Source organism: Corapipo altera, unplaced genomic scaffold, assembly GCF_003945725.1.
Source record: "Corapipo altera isolate COAL_440 unplaced genomic scaffold, ASM394572v1 54, whole genome shotgun sequence".
Classification (NCBI taxonomy): domain Eukaryota; kingdom Metazoa; phylum Chordata; class Aves; order Passeriformes; family Pipridae; genus Corapipo; species Corapipo altera.
In genome coordinates, this window is record NW_020884902.1 from 3,103,410 (window position 1) to 3,124,897 (window position 21,488).

The following is a 21,488-nucleotide window of genomic DNA, read 5'->3' on the forward strand; positions in this document are numbered from 1 at the left end:
GCGCGCGCCGGCCGTGAGGGGAGCGGGAGGGGGGCACGGGGGGCACACGGGGTGGCCGCGGGGCCTCGGCGGCGCCGGGTACGGGCAGATCCAAGAGGAACGGAGCGGAGCTGCGGCCACATCGCTTCCCAAACGGCACCTGCCCTCCCCGCCCGCCCGGGGGTCTCGCTCCAGCCCCTCCCGGCCCGGGTTCCGGGCACTGCAGACCCCGGGCGGTGCAGGACGGGGGTGCTGCACCGCGGGGCGATTCCTGATGTCTGACCATCTTAGGGGATGGTCAGGGGACACGTGTAATCCCCATTTCGGCATCCCTGTGATCCTGCACAATCCCGAAACACCGGTAGAAAAAACACGAATACGTCAGGATGCTCTAGAAGGGCTATTGGTAATACGACTTCTGGAGCGTTAAGGCCTCCAAAGCTCACTTGCTGACGCCTTCCTGAAAGTCCAAGTCAGAACAGCACATAGCCCCATTCCCCATCCCTTGGCTGGTAGCAGAGGAGCAGACTCCATTTACTCCTTGGCGTGGATCAAGATCAAAAGCCCCTAAATTCTCTTTCCCCAGTACCAAGCGCAGCAGTGCCAGCCCCTGTGCACACCCCCAGCCCTGAGGGTCAGCTCTAATGTGTTCTCCCTCATAGGGTCCTCAACCAGTATCAATAAAGGCATTACCTGGAGACTTTGCAAAACTCAAGTCTAAGAGGAAAGTTCCTACATCAAAGCAGTTGTTAAAATAGTCAATAAGCCAGAGATAAAACCCGAGTGAAAAAGCTACACCAGACTACATCTTAAAATGTAAGAGAAACAATATAAGAGATAAACATATACATAAACCATAGATAAACCATAAACGAGAGGACTAATTAATGAAAAGGAAATATATATTTATCAGCCAGCGTGGTTAGTTTTAATTTTTATGATGGTTGCAGTATAATTCATGCCAGAAAGCAGTAAAGTATAAAACAGAATAAACCTATTTGCCTCCCAACTGTCTGATTCCAGTAGCCTCTTCTGTTACAGTACATCAGCCAAATCATTCTATTTGCTGTAAAACAACAGCAGAAAATAGCTATCACTCACTAATTACACTGTGTCACACTGATCAGCTCGCAGATTCCATTTCAGGCCAAAAATAAGCTCTGTCCATTTTTATTTTTCTTCTAAATGTCACCAAGCAAAAGATTGACTGTCATTCCATTCTATCAACTGCTCTGCTGAATTATTTTTCCCAGCTAATTCAAATAGGTATCCTACACTCTTAGGGAATAATATGTCAGCAAAATGTACCTATAACCATCTTTTGGAATGGGACACCATACTGATTCAATAACATTAAAGTTTGCTAGATGCAAAGACTGGGAGAGTTAACACAGATTAAAAAAAACAGATTGTCTCTAAGGAACAACCAAGCCCTGCATTATGCAATGAAATGTCAACATCTAAATATATTCATATTAAAAAAATATTAAAGAAAATGTAAAGCAAAGTATTAAAGGAACTAGTATTACCCAGCAACCACTGAAGCTTTTTGGTCTGGACATCATAAAACATAGGAATCTTTTTGTGCTCTGCTCCAGTGAGTTTCAGAGGCTTAGTTTTAGTGTAATTGCTACTATGCTCATTTTTAAAATCAGTGATCTCACACAGCCCAGCCTGACCTGGATGGAATGGTGGGTTCTCACCTCCACTGAAAATCAAACTGCTTCTGAGATGCAAAAGGGTCAATGTTCTGACTCATGGACATACAAACCCATTAGCTGGACACTGATCCCAGGTGAAATAATGGAAAGGCCCCTCCATACTCCAGTTAATACAAAGTACTGAATGAGGACAACATGCTATAGGGTTACCCACAGGAGCCCTGGAGTTGGGGTCCAGATGGGCAGGGCCGTGGCCAGGCGTGGGCTCAGCCTGGGCTGGGGACCAGCACACCCCTGGCAGTGTGAGGTCACGGGAGATGGAAAAGAACTAATGCAATCGAATGTGCATAAAAACTTGTCTTCTAGAAAGAAGATATCTGCACACATTGGTGAAGAAACGGTACAAAAACACCTGCAGCCACTTCTGGTATTTACAACAGCAGGAAAATATTAGTGATAGTTCAAAGAGTACTGAAAGATTATCCAGGGAGCAGAAAACATGCTGACTTAGAATATGGAGCTTCCACATATCAGCTTATTTAGCTTCTGAAACAAACAAAAAAACTGACAAGAAACTGGATTACTTTGAATAGGTACTTAAATATAGAAAAGAGATCTTGATAGTATGACCTTTCCAACCTCGCTGGCAAAGGCAATGATATCCATTTGCTGGAAACTGGAACTAGACAAACCTAATGTTGACATTTCCTGACTGTGAGGGCAATTAAATATTTAAATACTTTATATCAGGAGAGATACTAGGTACACATTTGCTTGCATTTTAATCATGAGATTAGATATACTTTTTAAAGACAGCTTTTAACTCAGCTTTGGAAGAAATCCAGTTGTGTGTGTCAGATGGTTACTGAAATATTTGAGTTGGTTCCACAGAGAGAAATGAGTGAGTGACACTGGTGGTTCTGAACGTAGGTGTCTGACCATTGACAAGTTTGGGCTCACCTCACAGACCATTCAGCACTAGGAATGCTCCTCAGAAACAATTTCCTGATTCTCTGGAAACGCCACTTTATCTGCATGGCAGATCTTTGTGTAATTGGTACAACGAGTTGTATTGGTGCTTCCCAAAGCACAACAAGAAGATAACCACCTTGACTCACTCTCAAGAAAATAAGGTATGATGATGATAAAAATGTAAACCATTTAACACAAAAAAATCCAAACTTTAAAAATTTTAATTGTCCAAACATACATGCTAAGTTCTTTTAAAAAATTGTCATGCAGAACTTTAGGCAAAAAATAAAATATGATGGGAAGCAAGATTGCAGTCGTTTACAGTACAGAAACTCTACAGAGGGCAGTTCTTCAGCCCAAGTTAATTTTTTCTTGTGTTGCTAAAGGGAATTTCACTTTGGCCCATGGGAGAATTCCTCAAGATTAGAAAGCCACCCCCTTCTTTTATAGTTTGGGTCTAGGGTGGACCACAGCATGACACAACTTTGGCACCACTTGGATAGCTCCCTGGGGCTGCTGTAACCTCCACAGGAGCCTGCCCAGTCTTGTTTCAAAGCAGCTTTTGAATTGCAAGAGACGTATGCATCAGGCTCAAATCTGCTGCTTTATCTTCAGCTAAGTTTTAAGCTGGAATTAGAAGATATATGATAAACTCAGGAAGGACCAACTTCAAAAATACTATGACTGAGAAATACTTTCCACTTCACGGTACAAAATACCAAGAAACATAAGACACACATTTTCATGAGAAAAAAAAAAAATACAGAAGACTTCCCACTAAAAATGAAAAAGAAAATGTGTGTCATTGTGAGAGTAGAAAGACTACAGAAACAGTTCTTGTGTTTGGGAGTTTGCCAATGCATCAGAAAGGGCTGGTAAAAATGCGTTCATTGTGCAGAGCCCCCTCACTCTTGAAAAAACTCCTTTATTCACAGAGACAGGATTCTGCTCTCATATAGCACCATAACTCCTGTGAAGTCAATGGGAGTTGACTTGCATTACGCAGAGGAGACTTTTGCCCAGATATTCAGCATTTGTTTACAGTAGGAACAAGAGCCTCTAACTATTGTTGAAAACTATTTCACTGCTTATTTTTAATACAAAGGGTTCAAAGCAAGGAAAGCTCAATTTGTAGGAATTTCATAACTGTTAGGGTTTTCATCCATTTTATAACACATGCAGTCAGTTTCAGATTTTTGTTTTCATGGACAAGTAAAAGAGCTTCTTAGTTAAAGCTGGTTTGAGAGAAGTTTATAAAAATGAGGTATCTGTCTTAATTGCTAAACATTTTTCTCTCCTCTTGAGCTAATACTTTGTAAACAGCAATTGAGTGAAGGACCAGAGGCAGATACTGGTAAGATCTGTCTGTGCTGCATCAGTGAAGTACAGGTCTGATGCAGAAAAAAGCAGCTGGGCAAGACAGCTGGCATTAGTTGATGGATGTCTCTGGGAAGGGAGCAGAAAGGGCAGGGGCAAATGGGAACTCATTCGGAAGAGGGACTAAAGAGGGAAAATGAAGCACAGGAAAGACAGGGTGAGGAGTTTGGGGCTGAAAATTAAGTTTAATGATGAAAATCACATTAATTATCAAGTGCTGCTATAAGAGAATACTCCCTCCTCCTCTCCCTATTCCACTGTCCCTTCCAACCCTGACTGTGATTTTTAGCATTGGTGTTCATTTCACCCCATGATGACCTGATTCGGAGAGCTGAACTGAAAGAAAAGGATCTATACAAGTTTAGTTCCCTGACTCAGCTCACAGGGGAGATCAGGACAGACAGTAGGAGGAATGGGACGGACTACCCCTTTCAGTAGCAGCCCACAATTAGATTGGCAGAACCACATCCTGAGTTCAGCAGGGGACTCGGGCAGCAAGCCAAGGAGAAAGCCAGCACTGGCTAAGGCAGGAGACTGAGGCTGAAATGAAGAGTGTATGAAGACAAAAAACTGTTGAAAAATTGATGTTAGAGGCAATGAAAGGCCTAGAGAAGGGAGGTCAGGTTTGGAAAGAGGAAGAGGGTAGAAAGCAATTGCAGGAGTCTCTGTCCTTGCTGGAGCGTTCTGTTCTGCCCTCGAAGACATATTAGAAAATACTAAATTTCACTATTCCTTTACCACCAAATTTTAGGATGCCAATTGTGAGCTAATATGCATATGTCATTACTTTCTGTTATCACAGAAGATGACAACTCCTTAATCTTATCAGTAATCAATGCATGCAGCAGGGAAAAGTCTTTTGCAGTCATCTAATCTTACTGATAAAAGAAGTGGTATCATGCTGACATGATAGTTTCATCATCGTACTGACATGTCTCTAGGTTGTTAAAAAATGGGGAAAGGAAAATATAATTAAACAACAACAACAACAAAGACAAAGAACACCTGTAAATTAGAAAAATCCTGGAAAATAAACCAGTTTTTAAAGGTACACGACTAAAGACGAGCAAGAAGGACTCATTAAAAACTTTTCCTCTAAAAGTGATACCTAAAAACCAAAAAGCTTTGGAAGACAAATTTTAATTTAAATTTTTCTTTTCTTTATCTGATGTGTCTGTTAAGATATCTATCACATGAAAGTGTTCATTTTTTTTGTTCAGTTTTCCTTCTGCATCTGCATTTTCCCACTGATGTAAATTTAGTCTATACAATGCAGCAGTTTGTGCAGATGACTCTGAAATACAATAGGTTGCCCCTTAATTTACTTAAATGCTACTGAGAAATTGTCCCATGATGGGAACTAATATTTTCAGTTTTCCCAGTCCAACTTTCTTCCCCCAGTCAAGTCACTAATTCCCTTAGTGATCTTGAACAAATCATTTGGTTTAATTGTACCCATATCAAGCCAGCTGGATAACTGGAGTAAAAAGCAGCTCTTCAGTGAAAACCAAACGCTGTGTCAGAACTGTGCCTTCTCCAGAAACCAGACACGAGTGAGAGTAACACATTTCCCCTTGGGACCACTGTGAGGGAGTCAAGCATTCCAAATGTGTTTCAAAATCTTCAAGATGGGTTCAAGTTTGGTCTTTAAAGATATTCTTGCTAATCCAGTAATTAACGTGCTGGTTTTGCATAGAATAAAGAATCTTAAATATTTAGAACCGTATTATTACAGTGTTTTTAAAAGAGTCACTATTTCTTAAAACATATTAATTTACTTGTTCACTTCAAACAGACTAGATCTCAACTGTTATGTTTTTTAAACTCTGGTGGCTTACTTAATGAATGCTTGTGACTCACAAGGCCTATTATTAGTCCTTCTGAGCATACATTAGCTAAAAAAAAATTATAGCAAGCCAGCTTTTATGTAGTGTTTAGCAGAAAGTTCACAGTATTATATAAACCATTGAAATGTAGTTCCCCTTTAACTGTTAAAATGTATTGTAATCTACTTGTTTCGGGTATGTTCTGTTTTACTTCCTAATCCAAACAGTGTGTGTTACATACATACACCTTAGTGATGGTGGCATCAAACTGAAGTTATAAAAATATTTAATATTTAATGGTGTATAGGAACAGCTCTTAACCAATCTATTTATCTGAGGTTATTTATTAAGTCTTTGTGAGTATTTCTGTCCCTCCCTGAGAGCTAGAGTTGTTAAAAAGCTCACCACCTTCCTCCTCTCCTTAACCACAAATGATACTGCAGATGCTCAGCATTTTTTCCATTAAGTCCTACGTCCATCTGCTCCTGATAAATTCATTTGTAGGGAGTATCCCTATAGTAAGTACAATTGTGGAATGTCCACAGAGAGTCACAAGGCTTACAAACTGAGATAATGTCCACTTTTTATGCTAGGCAGTCAATCTGTTTATTTATATGATTTTGAAAGAGGAAGTTGAAAAAAGAAGAACTTTTGAAAATGGAAAACGACAGTCAGCATTTTCTTTCTAGTCTGAATGTGTGGGAATTCCACCATTACTCTATTTTTGGTCTGACTTTTTTACAGCATTTTTGGTAAGATTATACTACCTCCTTACAGCAAACCATCAAATCCTTTTAAACAAAATTATAAACTCTCAGCAGTTGATTTTGGTTGATTTTTAACTATCTGTGGTTTCAAAAGAGCAGTAGATACACTTTGTAGTCTATAACATAGGTTTATAAATAAATATTATAGGAATAATATAAAAGAATCAGAGCTACATTGGATCCATATGCCCATTTCTTTTGATTCTACAGGCTCCTGCATGTTTAATTCCCAGTAAATGCTAGCAGATTTTCCCCAAAGGGCCACCAATAAAGGTTTTAAATTAGTTTTAAAATGTATTTTCCAATTTCTCTCACACTTAAACAAGCAGATACAACAGGCCTCCCTTTTCATTGCTTCCTAATCATAATACAATCAAAAATGTTTATTCTGCCTCCTACTGCCAGATGCAGTCCTTTAAAAGGAAACTATACTTAAACCAGAACATTTAGCTGATCTCTATATACTTTAAGGGCAACAGTGGTTATTACAAGATGATGGTAAAATACAAGTTTTTTAATACATAGTGGCTGGGGAAGGGTTTTTTTCAGATTCATACTGCAGACAAAACCAACAAAAATCCACACTTGAGTGCTCACATAATAAGCAAAACTGCTGTATCATCTCCACATGCTGGGAGAGATACTTCTCATACACAAATGGAAGTGTTTTGAGTAGAAGAAGCAGGATATAGTTCACTGAAAAACTGAAAGAAAACCCTGTCAAAATGTGGTCTGTTATAATCACAGATACCTATAATCACAGAGCCTATGAGAAAATAAAATCTTAAACTACAAACAAATCATATTAAAACATAGACTGAAATGTTCTACAGTCTTTTTTATTGCAATTCTTTGTTGCTGTAATTGCAATGGGCACTTTGTGCTCTAATACCATCAATCTTCATTTTATATTTATCTGCTAAATTGTTTGCTGTTAGAAGAAAGACAAGATAATTTACAATAAAAGCCCATCTGCATAGATGGGCAAACGTTATTGCACATTCTAATGCTCAGACCAAAGACATATTGATTGTAACTGAGAGATCTATTTGTTAACAAATCTGGGGCCACAGAAATGGATTTTTGAAAATATAATTCCATAACATGAATAAAACAAAGTACTTACAGCCATCCTAAGGAGCAAATCTGGTTGTGATTTCTGGGAGAAATCACAGTGCAGTTTCTGTGTGTCAAAGGTGATTTGTGAAACTGGTGAAGGAACTGTACTTCCCATGTGCTCTGGAGACTAACACTGTTCTCAGCATTTCAACACAAACTAAGATAGCTGGGCACTGCACTGCACACACCTAGAGTTTTAAGGCTGATGTACAGATACTATCCTTGCACTTCACGGCAAGCTGGGTTTCTGAAATTTGGACACAACAAAGGTTATTAACAAGGTTATTAAAGGTTAGTAATGAATACTTGAAAGGAATGACTGCCCTGTGTAACTATAGCAGAAAAATAAGAGTTAAATTGCATTTAAAACACTCAAGTGACTGCAGAGAAAATGGTCATTTGTGTAGACTGTAGGCAGTGAATTCATACTCTTAACACAATGTATGCTGTAGAGCTGATTTCTCAAATCTATTATCTAATGCCCCAAACAGTGTTCAAATAAATACCACACCAGGAAATACTAAACATCTGCCTTAAGTTTGACCATGAAATACAATTTGGTCTGTTCCCTCCTCTTTAGTAATTGTCAAGTGGTTGAGATGATCTCAATGAGAGCAGATTTTTTGCTAGATTCTAAGTCATTGTGTCAATACCCACTGTGAAGTCAAGGTAGGGCAGCTACCACGTCTCGTAAATATGCATTCTGTATTTTAAAATATTCTTAGAAGGAGGATTAATTTCAAAACTTTGTATTAAATTAGGTCACTTCACTTAATCATTAATAATGCATATTACAAAGATACAAACCTAGTTCATCTTATTTACATCCACTGCTGTATGTATACATACCCTGAAGTAAACTGGAAGACAAGTAAGCCACAAATTATTTGGGTGGGAGAGGAATTGTTTATGCAGCATATGAAACTGCCAGCAATTATTGCTAAACAATGTTCTTGATCACAGACCTAAGAAATTCTGGATTTGGGGGAAGCCAGTGGGGATTCAGGTTTCATGTCTTTCTGCTATAGAAAGGGCGCCAATAGCAAAACCACATTTGCAATCTCAGCTGTTAACTTTGGAACAGTTCATATCTCTGTGCAAAAATAATTTTAATTTTATGCATTGCATTTTTTTACAAAGCTTTGAGTATTCTACTTCTCTCATCATTGCCCTTCCATTTCAATTACATTTGGGGCAGACTTCTAGGTTAATGTGATTAATGTGCAGGTGGGAAAGTAACACTGAAGAGTTAATGATGAGCCAAAGATTGTATTTATTGTACTGGCTTTTACTTTGCTTGTGGCTTATGCAGAGATTGTACATGCATGTATTAGCTGAACGGCACAGCAAGCTGTACTACCCTGTCCCTTCTCCTGCAGCCTTCTGGGGAGAGGGGAACAGCCTGGAGAAGCACTGACCTTTCTGGAGCAGCAGCTCTGGAGCAGAGGGTGTGGAGGGCAGAGGCACAGCAGGCAGGAACGCTGGAATGAACAGGGTTTGCTGGCAGCAGGGAAAGGGCTCAGAACCAGCCCTAGAAATAAGGGTGTTTCTCCAACAGGGAGCTGTGTAAACTATGTATGCATTAGGAGGCTGCTGAAAGTTGCCCAAATGGAAGCCAAAACTGAGGAATTCGCCCCGTAAGGCACACTGGCCAGGAGGTTACTTGCAAAATTTTTAATCCAATGCCACTGATAAGCCTCAGCTTCCTCTGTAAAGAACTCTTGCTCGTGTTTGTTGTTTTGTGTACTAATATCTCACTTCAGAGATGGGAAGCTTTTGGGTTCTTTCAGCAGGTTCACTTTAAAAAAAGACTGAGTTGGTCTGCTTTAAAGCCTTTGGTGACTACGGGGTCTGTCAGTTAAAAGTGACAAATATATGATATACTATATGAAAATTATATTTATGAATATGTAAATAGAACAATCAGCTAAAAATGCTAATGACATGCATTATGATCTATATTCCCAACAAGAGTAAATTTAATTCCTGAAATCAATTTAACCATAATACTTCTACTGCAGATTTTTCTTTTCTATTTTAGTACATTCTCTGTTGAATTGTTCTTCAACTGCAGTTTAGTTGCAGAAAAAACACAGCAAGATTCATTTAAAAACTAAACCTAGGAGATAAATTTCCAGCAGTGGATGTCTTGAACAGTCACATATGATCTCCATTATTAATCATACAGACATTTCTCCTGGTTTTAATGCTAGAATTGTAAACTCTGAAACAAAATAGAGTATCTTATTTTCTAACTTGGTTTCTGTAATACCAACAGAGATAAAATCCCATTGTGACATACATACTCTGCTGTTTCCTAGACATAAGATTTCCACTTTTGGGTCAAATCATACATTATTAATCAATTTCTAGAGAAAATTATCTGATTAAGATTCCTATTGATTAAAAAATTCCTTCTTTCATATTACTCACTTTTCTAAGTTTGTGTGCAGTTTGAGTCAAGTAGTGCTGGGTTCAGTACACTTCTTGTTTTGTTTTTCAGCTACTTACTTCAGAATAAATCAATTTGGCATCTGGAAATCTGAAGTGTTTTGTCACTAGAGCTTATGCCTGTTGCTCAAATCAGAACAGAGGGACCATGTTTTTTCAAAAGGGTATGTCCTCCCATATAGTTAAAAATATTTTTGTCTTTTAAGACTTTTCCCTGCTCTAAAAAGGGAGCATTAAGCAAAAAGTAAATAAAAATGCTGCTGTCTGAACTCAAAGCAGCAGAATAGCCAGAAAAATCCTTAGGGTATCACTCAGAATTACAGATAAGCATCTGTGACCACAGAGACTCTTGTAAAAAAGAAAGTATTTTTTAATTGAGTTCTTCTGAGCACATGTACTGTGCTCTCAAGCTGTTTAAGTGCCTCCTTGTGTCTCCCTCCCCATTGCTTTGCTTCTTCAGTGAAATGAAAGCCCTTTAAGTTGACAAAACCATTTGTTTTCACTAGAAACAGAAAACTATACAAATGACTGTGCACTAGTCTTTAAATTGTATGTTGAGCAACTGAGAAATGGGTAGGTAAACCATCCCTCTGGGGATGGATACGCAGACGTTCATTGCAGTCAGCTCTGTGTGCACCGTTAAGTTGGATGTTGCAGTTCTTGCCTGGTAGTTGAAGGCTTCATAAATGTTTTCACTTACTATTACAAAATAAATTAGTTTCTTCTAAACAGTCCAAATATTTTCATATCATCTAAGTGACCCAGAGATATGTGTCAAGGTCTGAAACATTATTTCTTCATTCTCTTATCAGCTATATAAAGGAAAAAACAAATTAATAGAGGGTTGTTCACTTGATTTACTATAAGTTAGAAAGTATTTCCAAGGGAAAAAAAAGATTCAGACAGCATATCCTCTCTTGCTATTGGAAGAAAAAAAAAGAAAAAAGTCATTGTTCATTTAAAATAATAGCTTTTACAGAATGGGTCTATTTTTTTCCTTACCGGAAGATTGCAGGAACAAAACACAATTAATGCATTTACTGCCACTCCTGATTACGGTGAAGATTTAAGGTCCTGCATATCCTGTCTTAACTTGATTTTAAATGTCTATTTTTCAGATAATGTCAAGATCATGGTCATTTCAGAAGAACAGTTTACAGTCTGGAGCAGTGACTGTTCCATGGATCTCAGAATAAGAGATTATCCCTGTGTCCATCCAGACACAAACTGGAAGATGTTTGCTAATACAGCTCACTAATTACAATTTTCTCCCCCTCAAAATTAGTAATTTCCATAATTGTTTCAATTTATAATTTTCCAAATAAAAACTTTCCCTCTATTTAGTAGATACCTGTAGCTGATCAATGCCTTAATTAATTAGCCTTACATAACTATGATTGGGACAACAGGCTGAAGGGGTGCCCAGGATTTATGCTTTATTACTTCACAGCAGATAATTTGATCACACATGTCTGGTCCCAGGCCTATTAGCATAATAAAACTAAAAACCTTGTGGTATAGTATCCATGGCAAATCTTTGACTTCAGACCTTACCATCTTCATCTTCTTCTTCTCACTGAAAAAAGATAAGCAAAATATCTAAGAACTTGTGCTCCACATCTGCTTAGAGACTGCTCTGAAATCACTCGTATCAACACCAAGGACATGATGTAACTGCAGTAACTCACCAGTTTTGAGGGAGGCCAAGTTTCAGAACTGATGCGTTCACTTCGAATGAGCTCAGTTTCTTAAATTTGGTAAATCTCAACATTTAAAAAAAAAACCAACCAGAATATGTGGAATCCTGAAAAACAGGGTCATATTTTATTCAATAGCAAAAGCAGTTAAATATTTTCTGTGCAGTAAGAGATCAACATTCACAACACCAGCAACTTTCATGTACTTGGGAAAAAAGTAAAATTTGGTTAGGGATCACCTGAGGTCACCCCTGCCTGGAACTGGGTGTGTTTTCTGGTAGATATCAAAATTTGAAAGTGAATTGGTCCACACATTGACTAGAGCAGATTCTGCCAGCACTGCCATTCTGCAGAGCCTTGTTCCCTGCTGTTAGTTTTATAGACAAAAAGGAACTGTTTAAGGTGGGGAAACTGCTGGCAGCAAAATAAACCAGCTTGGCAAGAGATCAGGAGGTTTCAATCTCTTGGCAAGAAATCAAAGTTTCCTTCCTTTCTTTGTTTAAAACACTTGATCCACTATTCTCTGTAAAAGGCATATGGAAAATTCTGAAGAGATTATCCATTTCTTTACTCTTTTCCCTGCCTAGAACTGGTGTAACATAGAGCCTTTAGAAGGACCAAATATTAGAGCACATACTCAGTTTTAGTTCTCTGGGAGTAGATCCTGCATTAGGGTTATGAGTTCATGAATTATAGGACTTTTCATCCAGCATCTGTCACTACATTTTCATCCACATCAAAAAGAATATAATGTTTTGATTTAGTATTGACACAGAAAGATGGGGAGAGGAGCAAAAACTGCAGAAGTGGGAAAATCACATGGAGCATGGAATTTAGGAAAAACAGTATTTGAACATTAATCCATTGCTTGATTTAATGGAGTAGAATTCTCATTATGGGATGAGAAACTACTGATTCTTAGGTTGTATCAGACAATACATCATTACTGGATTATTTTAAGCAGTGTACAAACTATCCTTACAATTTAATAAGAGCACATTTTCTGATTTCTTCCCCTGTACTTGATGAAAAGATGCCATTGAGCAATACAGCTATAGAACACAGCTGCCCACATTTCTTCAAAAAGTACTGAGAATGTTGCTGATTTTACTGTTTGTTGAATAAAACCAGATGTGAGTATCGACAGATACATAACTACAGAATCATTACACCAACTCTCAGACAGTTCATCCTTTTTAGTCTGATACCTTAAACTTGAAAGGTTTTCTGCAAGAGTGCTCTGACAGCTGATTAGTTTGGTGCTGGGTTCCAGATTCCAGCACTATCATTTCTCACTTTCACTAAGTAAGCGTGGGAAACCAAAAGTTTACATACTTGTACATGCTGTTGCCAGCACAGCTTAGCTGTTGTAATCAAATATCCAGCATTAAATCTTTGCCTTCACTCTGGGCAGCAAGATATGTAGATCAGTCTCTTCAAACCTTACTTAATATTAGGATGAATATTTATTATTATGTGGATGCTGATTAAAATAGCCTGCACCAGTGATACATTTTATTTATAGACATGTACAGTAAGTGTACTAAGGAACTGATGTGAGTTAAAATATCTCCTCCTTGCTTAAGAAAATATTTCTTAAATTATAGCCTAATTTTTGATATATGTTGATTTTAGACACCAGTTCATTGCTGATGTCTCATTATCTTCTCAAGGTAGCTCTGTTTTTACCAACTCCATCAAAGCTTTGGGGCCAAAAATAGCCTCTTGTCTGTTTGCAGAATTGCATTAATGTATCAAGTCCTAATGGGGAATAGCATAGAAGTTAGTCTGGAGGAAGGAAGGAAACATACCTTGGAAAGAATAAAAAGAAAAAATTCCTGTATTCATCAGAAAAAACTTCTTAATGACTATTTTCAAATCAGCTTTGTAGTTCTTGCATAATTAGGATAGATTAAAACAGATTTACAAGCCAGAAACCATATTTGAGATTACTATTCTGCCAATTGTCCTGTACAACTTCAACAGAGTTTCCTCCTGTTGTTCATTACATCCTGTTGGTATTATGTTTTGGGAATAGAATAAAAATTCTTTGGGGCTTGTTTGTAAATCAGGCATCTCCCTCCAGTTATTGCAGAGAAACAGACTAAATTGGTAATTGGTACTAGTGGTTCTTCTTTATGATCATGTTTTTGTTACTGCTAATGATAAAAATGATCCATACTATTTACTATCAATCTAATTCCTTCAGACAAGGAAGGGCGCAAACAGGAATGCTTTAGGGGTCTCCCTTTGGTCCTGTTGCTGACATTATCTCACTGGTTCCACTCTGATCATTCCTGTCTGTCAAGAACCAGCTTTACTGCCACTGGATCCAAAGAAGCTGTTCCCAACAGTGGGACCAAACTGACTTCATCCATTGGGCAATGGGACTTCTTTTGGTTTGCTTTCATACTTCCAAAGCCACTTCTTGCTTACATGCTGGTGATGTCAGAAGCAACCACTGTGGTGATATGCTCTGCTCTACATCCTTCTGAGAAGTCCAGGCTATGGAAAAAATTTCTGTCTTTGTAGTTCCATCAATGTATTTGCACAGACTGAACTGTAACTAAGCACTGCAGAGCAGCAATGCAATTAAAAGAAACCTTTCACCGCTGTCCAAAAGGTGTTCAGTGGGAACAGCATGTATTGCTGTAGGAATGCTTGTGGACAGGACTGATTAACAAATCTGTTCTTACTTGCAATAGCCCTTTTACTCCAGCGATCCAAAAGTCACAAGACACATCTAGCACATCCCATGTCATGCTTGCATGAAGTACTGCAAAGAAAACATGACTGAACATTCCTGTACAATAGCTGTTTTTTTAAACAGTTACTCCACTATTGTTAACTGAACTACGAGTTATGACAAGCAATATATCCATAGTCATCCCTTTGGCATTCTTTATAAAAACATGAATCACGGAAACATGCATCATGAGGAACTCCCATCATAAGGACATGTACACAGTGTGTCCTTCAGCCTCGCTGTATCTTTCCACTCTGTAAAATGTAACTGTCAGAACAACTTCAATGAATTGTATAGGCCAACTTGTAGGTTTGGTAAAGAACAACTTAGATAAAGCACATGTCAGAATTAATTAGTTGTGTTTAACTTCACATAATGCTTGTGCACAAAAGAAAAATGAAAATTTTCTTTCTTTTTAAGTCATTTTGCCAAACACCACAATAGCACCATATTGGTGTACATTAACCAGAAAACAAAACACTTGGAAGAACTGACCTACTCACAAAGCTCAGATATTGAAAAGCATGGATAAAGAGCATACACAGGATAAAATAACTGCTAAACCAGACTGTGCTTGCAGGAAAGGGAGGAATTAACCACTGCAGCTGCCCTGAAGTTGTCAGAGGGATAGGAATAGACCTAAGATGCCCAGAAGCCCTTCCAAGCAGACTCATGGGGGTTTTTTTCCCACATTTCTCCCTCCAAAAGCCTTTCACCACTTGGAGTAGCGCTTGACTGCAATGGTGTTGACAGCTATCGTTTATGGCACATTTTGTCTGTCCAAGCTACAGAAGTAACATTAAGTTTCCCTGAAAGTTTATGGGGCTTCATTCTGAACTGTGCCAGCCTTCAGGAGGTGACAGAAGAGGGTACACAACTGAGGTGAATGTAAGGACCATATGCTATGCCATATAAAAGGAAATGAACTTAAGAGAATGGTGCTACCTACAGACATCACCAGGCATATTTTCCCATGGATGAAGGTACTTGTATTCCAAGAGACACAGTGACACCCCCTGTGTTCTTGCTCTTCTTCTTTTCCAGGCAAGAGATGCCTACAAGATTTCCACTCCCCTATGAACACTATTTATTCACACTTTTGCAAAGGCAGAGAAGTAAGCAGTAAGAATTTTATACTAGCTCTGCTCAGGTTCAGACAGTTATATAAATGAAATTCAGAGAAATACTGAACGATTTCCTACAAAACATTAATTTTTTGGTCTATTTTTTAAAAATGAAATACTAGATTGAGAGGTATTTGCTGTAATAATGCAGTACCTCATCATAAAAAGTCATATGCTTCATTGCATTTGTTTTCAGTTTCTGTCCAGGCACTCCCCACTGTGCCTGTACAGCTCCCCAAGGCCACTGTAATGCAAAGTTTCAAATGCACTCCCTAAGCCACACTGACCGTAGGGGACCTTTGCCCATCACATTACATGTGCCAGATCTCAGACTATAAAGCACCAGTAATTTCTTCTATCTGCAGATTTCAAAATTGATGTGTTTGTCATTTGGGAAAAATGTATGCTTTGCTTTTAGCAGAAGTCCCAGAACTGGTAGGCTTTTCAGTGCTTCTGTGGTGCTATGAGCCATAGTTGCTAAGATATTAATTCTTAATTGAAATCCTATTATAGAGAAAAAATACTATGCATAATTAAAATACTTTTTTACAATTCATTACCGCCTAAATAAAGGAATTTAAATATTTTAGTATTAAAAAACTAATAATAAAAAGATAAAAATTATTGTCATAACATCAAAGAAGCAATTTATATTTTTAAGGTAAATAACATGAACATACTTACTCATTCTAATCATAGATGTGGATATTCAAATGAGAAAAATGTTACATATGTATCATTAAATGCTGTAAAAGCAACAGTATTTTAAATACAGTATTACAAGCATGTCATTTCTAAAAACTATGCTGCTATTAAAAATCCATAAAACCATGCATCACTTTATAACTACAACTGCACGTTTGCAGACATCTGCTCTAACTAGAGATCTCATCCTACTTCTGTTTTGCATCTGTTTATGGTTGAAGAGATAACTACCTCAAGTATTGCTAAGATGCCCTTAACTGAATATAAAGTTGCCTTCCCTAGTACAGATGCTACTCCATAGCCTGGAATTTGCCTGCAGGTTCCAATCACTAAATCTATTTTATATTGGAATAGAAAAGTGAACTACTTGCTGCAGCACAAGGTATTTATTGACAAAATGAGCCTTTACCTTGAAACAACTGAAGGTACACAGTACCACTGAGAAATAATCTCTGTGAACAGTGATTTCATTAGGTTAACATTAATGCCAAACATCATTTTGTCTCTGTGCTCAGTGAAATTAGTGGAATAATGGTAACAGGGATAGTATCAAAGAAAATTTGGACTTGAGATACAAGGGAAAGTTCTTCCTTTTATACCTCTCAGAGCCAGCAGTGTTTATTCAGTGTTGTCCAGCTTTAAATGATGTTCTTACAAGAACAGATTTCAAGCTGCTACAAATCTCCCATTTCAGGCTTGTACAGTTCAAATTATCAAGCAGTTCTAAGAGCTGTACTGAGTAAAACTGGGCAGGAAAGACAGCACTGGTAGTACAGTCCCTGCAGAGTGGCCAGGGCACTCTGTAACCTTACACAGATCACATTTAATGCAATAGAGTTTGCAGTTTAGTTTTTTAAATTAGATTAACACTTGAATGCATCTTATCTGCTGCAAAAAGAGGCAGCCAAGTGAGACACCACAAAGCTGGCAAAGCAGGAAGAAGAGAGACAGCTAGAAGAAAAAAATCGCAGTTTCAAATTACGTAATTTTCTTTTGCCACAAGAACTCAGCTCACAACCACAAGGTTATTTTCCTCCCACAAATTCATCCCTCTTTTTCTACCATAAACATCCAATGTCTCGATCAATACTTTTATCTTGGGCCCTGATCTTGCAACACTTGCACATACATTCAAGTTTACTCACGTGAGTAGCATCTTTGGTTGCAGTAAGACAGTTCATTGAACATGTAAATCTTTTGGGATTGCTGGCTTTGTTTTGTTAAGGTGAGGCAGGTTGTTAAGTAACTTTGCTCCTGAAAGTTTACCAAGGAACTCTACAGTGGCAGGAAGAAGAAAAGAACCAAGCATTTCACAGATTCCTTAAAAAGAAGCTGAAGTTAATTTTGAAAGACCCACTGAAAATTCAAACAGGAATACAGAAATAATCTTTGCCCTGCCCCCCTCTCCATAGTGCAAAGAGAAGTTGTTCACGTTGTGAAGGAGGATTTTAAAAATATTAAAATGAGTATTTCAAACTAACACATTCTTCTCTGTCACACACTGTGCCAAACTGTGCATTATCAGACTTCTGATGTGCTACTTTGAATGATTCATGAGACACTTAACATTATGGTATCTCAGTGATACACATCCCGGGATTTAGTGACACCACAACATTTCTAAAGCTAAATAACCTAACGTTATGTGCCCATAGCATCCTGAATTCACACATCTCAGTACTGCAATACATTTTGAAAAACCCAGACTTGCAACACCCGGTATCACAGGAGATATGTGACTCAAACAAGACATTAAGTTCTGGTTCTGTCTATATATAACCTCTTTCCAAATGGGAACATGTATATAATGAAAAATTAGTTATGCAATGGAAAACCTACAGAGTATTGCTTTCTGGTTCTGGAGGATCTGTGAAACAGCATTTCTATGGATTTGAGGTGTATCAGTTCAGGACAAAAGTTTGATGCCACCAGGACTAACAGGTCTCTCCTAGCTGTAATAACGTGGTGGGGGTGGTTGTGGTTTCTGTGTGGTTTTGTGTTTTGCTTTGTTTTTTTAAAAAATGTATATATGATGAAGTTTTTGGTCTTGATTTCCTAAATATATTAGCCTAATACCACTCTGTGAGAGTTTTCTGCAGATGGGAGCAATGAGAAATAAAATCAGTGGATGTCAGCAGTGGAAGTGCTCTCCTAAATCCATGCCAGAACCACATCACTCTCCTTTCAACTTCCTCTTCTTTTCACAATCTTTCAGGATCACCCTTCTCAATTAAAAGACCAAGTCAGAATTCAGTTTATATTGTTTTAAACTCTTTGACAGAAAGTCTCTGCTCACAAGGCAGACAATTATATGCTCATAATTAATGAACAGAATTATCCACTAATCCTAAGTAGCACTGTTCTTCACGATTTTCATTTGAAAATTAAGTACATAAAGCACTGGAAAATCAAATTTGAAAGGAAAATAAGAACAATTATTTTTTCGCTTAGAACAACACATTGTATTACCAATGTATTTCTTAGCTGTGACTAAATCACTTAAAGTATTTAAATTTAAGGAGTTTTTGTTCACTGCAATGTCTGGGATGAGCTATTAGATTATAAATAAATGCTAAAGCTATGCACATGACAGACCTGACTACAGAAGACATCGTATACACTGGTTTTCCTCTTCTAAAACAGATGTGTGGGTTCAATCCCAATGTCTCTATAATGGAAGTCTTTGAGTTCAATTGGGGGTTTGCCATATGAAAAACAGAAAACGGGGCATTAGCAGCCTCCAGGACTCCAAGGAATGAAGCAGGTTCAACTTCCACTTTAGTCAGTGGAAATTGTGGCTGGATGAATGACATAACCAGCATGCAGGATCAGTTTTAGAAGTTGTGCAAACAACTACTGCCTATTTTCTTACCACAGAAAATCAGCAGGAGGCCTCTCATGAGTAATACACTTCACCAGTAGCAAGTATTCACAGAAATGTTTCCAATTAATTCAATTTAGGTTGTCATAAAATTGAAAAATAAAAACACATCAAAATTTGCATGAGAATCAATAAACATTTGAAGATAGTTTCAACTTGCATACATAACCTTTCCACCATTACAGCACTTAACAGTATAATGCATTTTGCAACTACTGAATTAAAACCTATATTGCACTGAAATAAATGTCTTGTAAAAAGCCAATAACATATTGCTTTGGTCTATCTGTAGCTTAATTTATCACCAAAATACAGAGAAATTAGCAGGAAACCTGATAAAAGTATAAAATTGTCAAAGAGAATGTGTACTTAGAAATACGTTTTCTTTGTGTATGGTATTATCACTTAAAAGAATACACTTAATAATAATAAATAAATGCTTTATTCCATTAGATTGGTGCAATCTTATCTTCACTTCATTAAAATCAACTTTGAAAATAGTCTGATCGTGTCGTTCTTATTTTCTAATGATATGTAGAGCTTTCTTTATATTTTATGACAACTTGAACATATTACAATCAAACCATCCAAAAACTAACAGAACTTAAGAAAACAACAGACAGACTGGCTAACCAATAAGATTCCAAGTTTGACATGGTACGTGAGCTCCACTGTCTAACTGAGAATATTACTCGAAAATTAAAAAATCCTTCCTGAAAACTGCAGAACAAGGAAATGTTAGTAGAAATAACAAGAAAAAAGAAAGAAAACCAACAAATCATTGTATTCAAAACGGTAATCAGTCATTTTCAAAAGCTGTTGCCTCTTCACTCTATCATTGCTTTTTGTATTCCAGAATTTCTATTCTAAGTTTCTTGGAGAAATACGGTTCTTCATTTGATACATCTCCAATAACACAAAAATATTACCTCCTTTGTTATAACAAAGGCAAATAATACAGTCTATACAGCTGGTCGTCCTACATAGCCTGCCAATGTCACATTACACTGGTTGGTTCTTCTCAAACAGGTGCACTGAGTTTCTGACACAGCATCAGAACGTGGAAAGTTCGGAGGTGGTTTCTACTCTTTTTGATAACGATACGATATTTACAACAACAAACAAACTCCTGACTTAGCTTCGCCTCCGTTGGCGTAACCTCCGGACTCGACTCTGTTGGGATCGTTCAGTTCGTCAAACAGTCCTGTTTCAATGATCTCCTCCTGCCAGGGTATAGGGACAGCACCCGTCGCAAACCTTTTGAAGAACTTCTTATCTTTGTCATCAAACTCAATTCCTCGTACTTCAGAGAAGTCAGCAATGTCTCCAATATCTTTGGCATAGACAACTGATGGATCTGGCACAAATGGAGGGTCAATAAGGTTTGCCTCTAGCCTGTGGAAATTTATTGTTTTGAAGAAGTTATGTTTTCTTGGGTCATCGTCTGCATTTCTGCAATAAAGCAAAAGATTGTTAATCAGTGGGATGTTTTGCTCTCAGAGAGGTACAGGTGTGTCTGTGTTTTATACACGAGGGTACTTTAAAATAAGGAGATAGATATATATAATGCAACACAATTCCTTTTTTCCTAACCAAAGAACATTGCATTGCACAATATAAGCAAAGCTGAGAAGTAGAAAACACTCTGATCCCATTACTCACTGCTCCACCTCTCGGAGTAAATCAGTCTGGGCAGGGTGCCACACAGGAGCTGCAGTGCTGCATCTCAGATACCCCTATCCTAAGATACATTCCCACCAGAACTGAACAGAGAGCAGGATGGGAGGGGGACTCTGGCAGTTCAACAACTGCCTCTGTATTAACCAGGATAAGAATATCTATCCTATAATCTAGGGTAGGAATATATATTAAACTCTAGGATGGGGTACCTTGGGTTAATATATCTGGGGACTGAGTCTGAGCAACAATAGGAAACTGGTGACAAATGAAATTTCTGGTTTTATCTTAATTCAAAGCAGCTACACATTTACATCATAAAACTGTTATGTCACTCAAACACTCCTGCTTTTAGTGACTCTGTTCATGCAAAATAAATACTCCTACAAATGAACAAAGAGGTTTTTAGGCAAGAGATTCACAAATTATGACATTAACAAAAGTATGTGTGCCACTGTCACAAACACAATCCTCTATTAATATTGTTAATACCTAATAATAAAAAC

At 37.8% G+C, this 21,488-nt stretch overlaps 1 protein-coding gene and 1 long non-coding RNA gene across 2 annotated transcripts in view; one reads left to right on the forward strand and one right to left on the reverse strand.

Annotated features, from left to right (window-relative positions):
- Nucleotides 1–43: 43 nt before the first annotated feature.
- Nucleotides 44–11,572, forward strand: LOC113950698. Its single transcript, XR_003528854.1, has 3 exons — nucleotides 44–795; nucleotides 10,205–10,316; nucleotides 11,271–11,572. It is a non-coding gene; the product is annotated as an uncharacterized LOC113950698 (long non-coding RNA).
- Nucleotides 11,573–16,844: 5,272 nt separating this feature from the next.
- Nucleotides 16,845–21,488, reverse strand: part of GRK7 (G protein-coupled receptor kinase 7) — a 33,770-nt gene continuing 29,126 nt past the window's right edge. Inside the window, exon 5 of the mRNA XM_027650629.1 lies at nucleotides 16,845–20,757. Coding sequence (XP_027506430.1) covers nucleotides 20,415–20,757 — 343 coding nt within the window. The 3' untranslated portion in view covers nucleotides 16,845–20,414. The remainder of the gene's footprint in view (nucleotides 20,758–21,488) is intronic.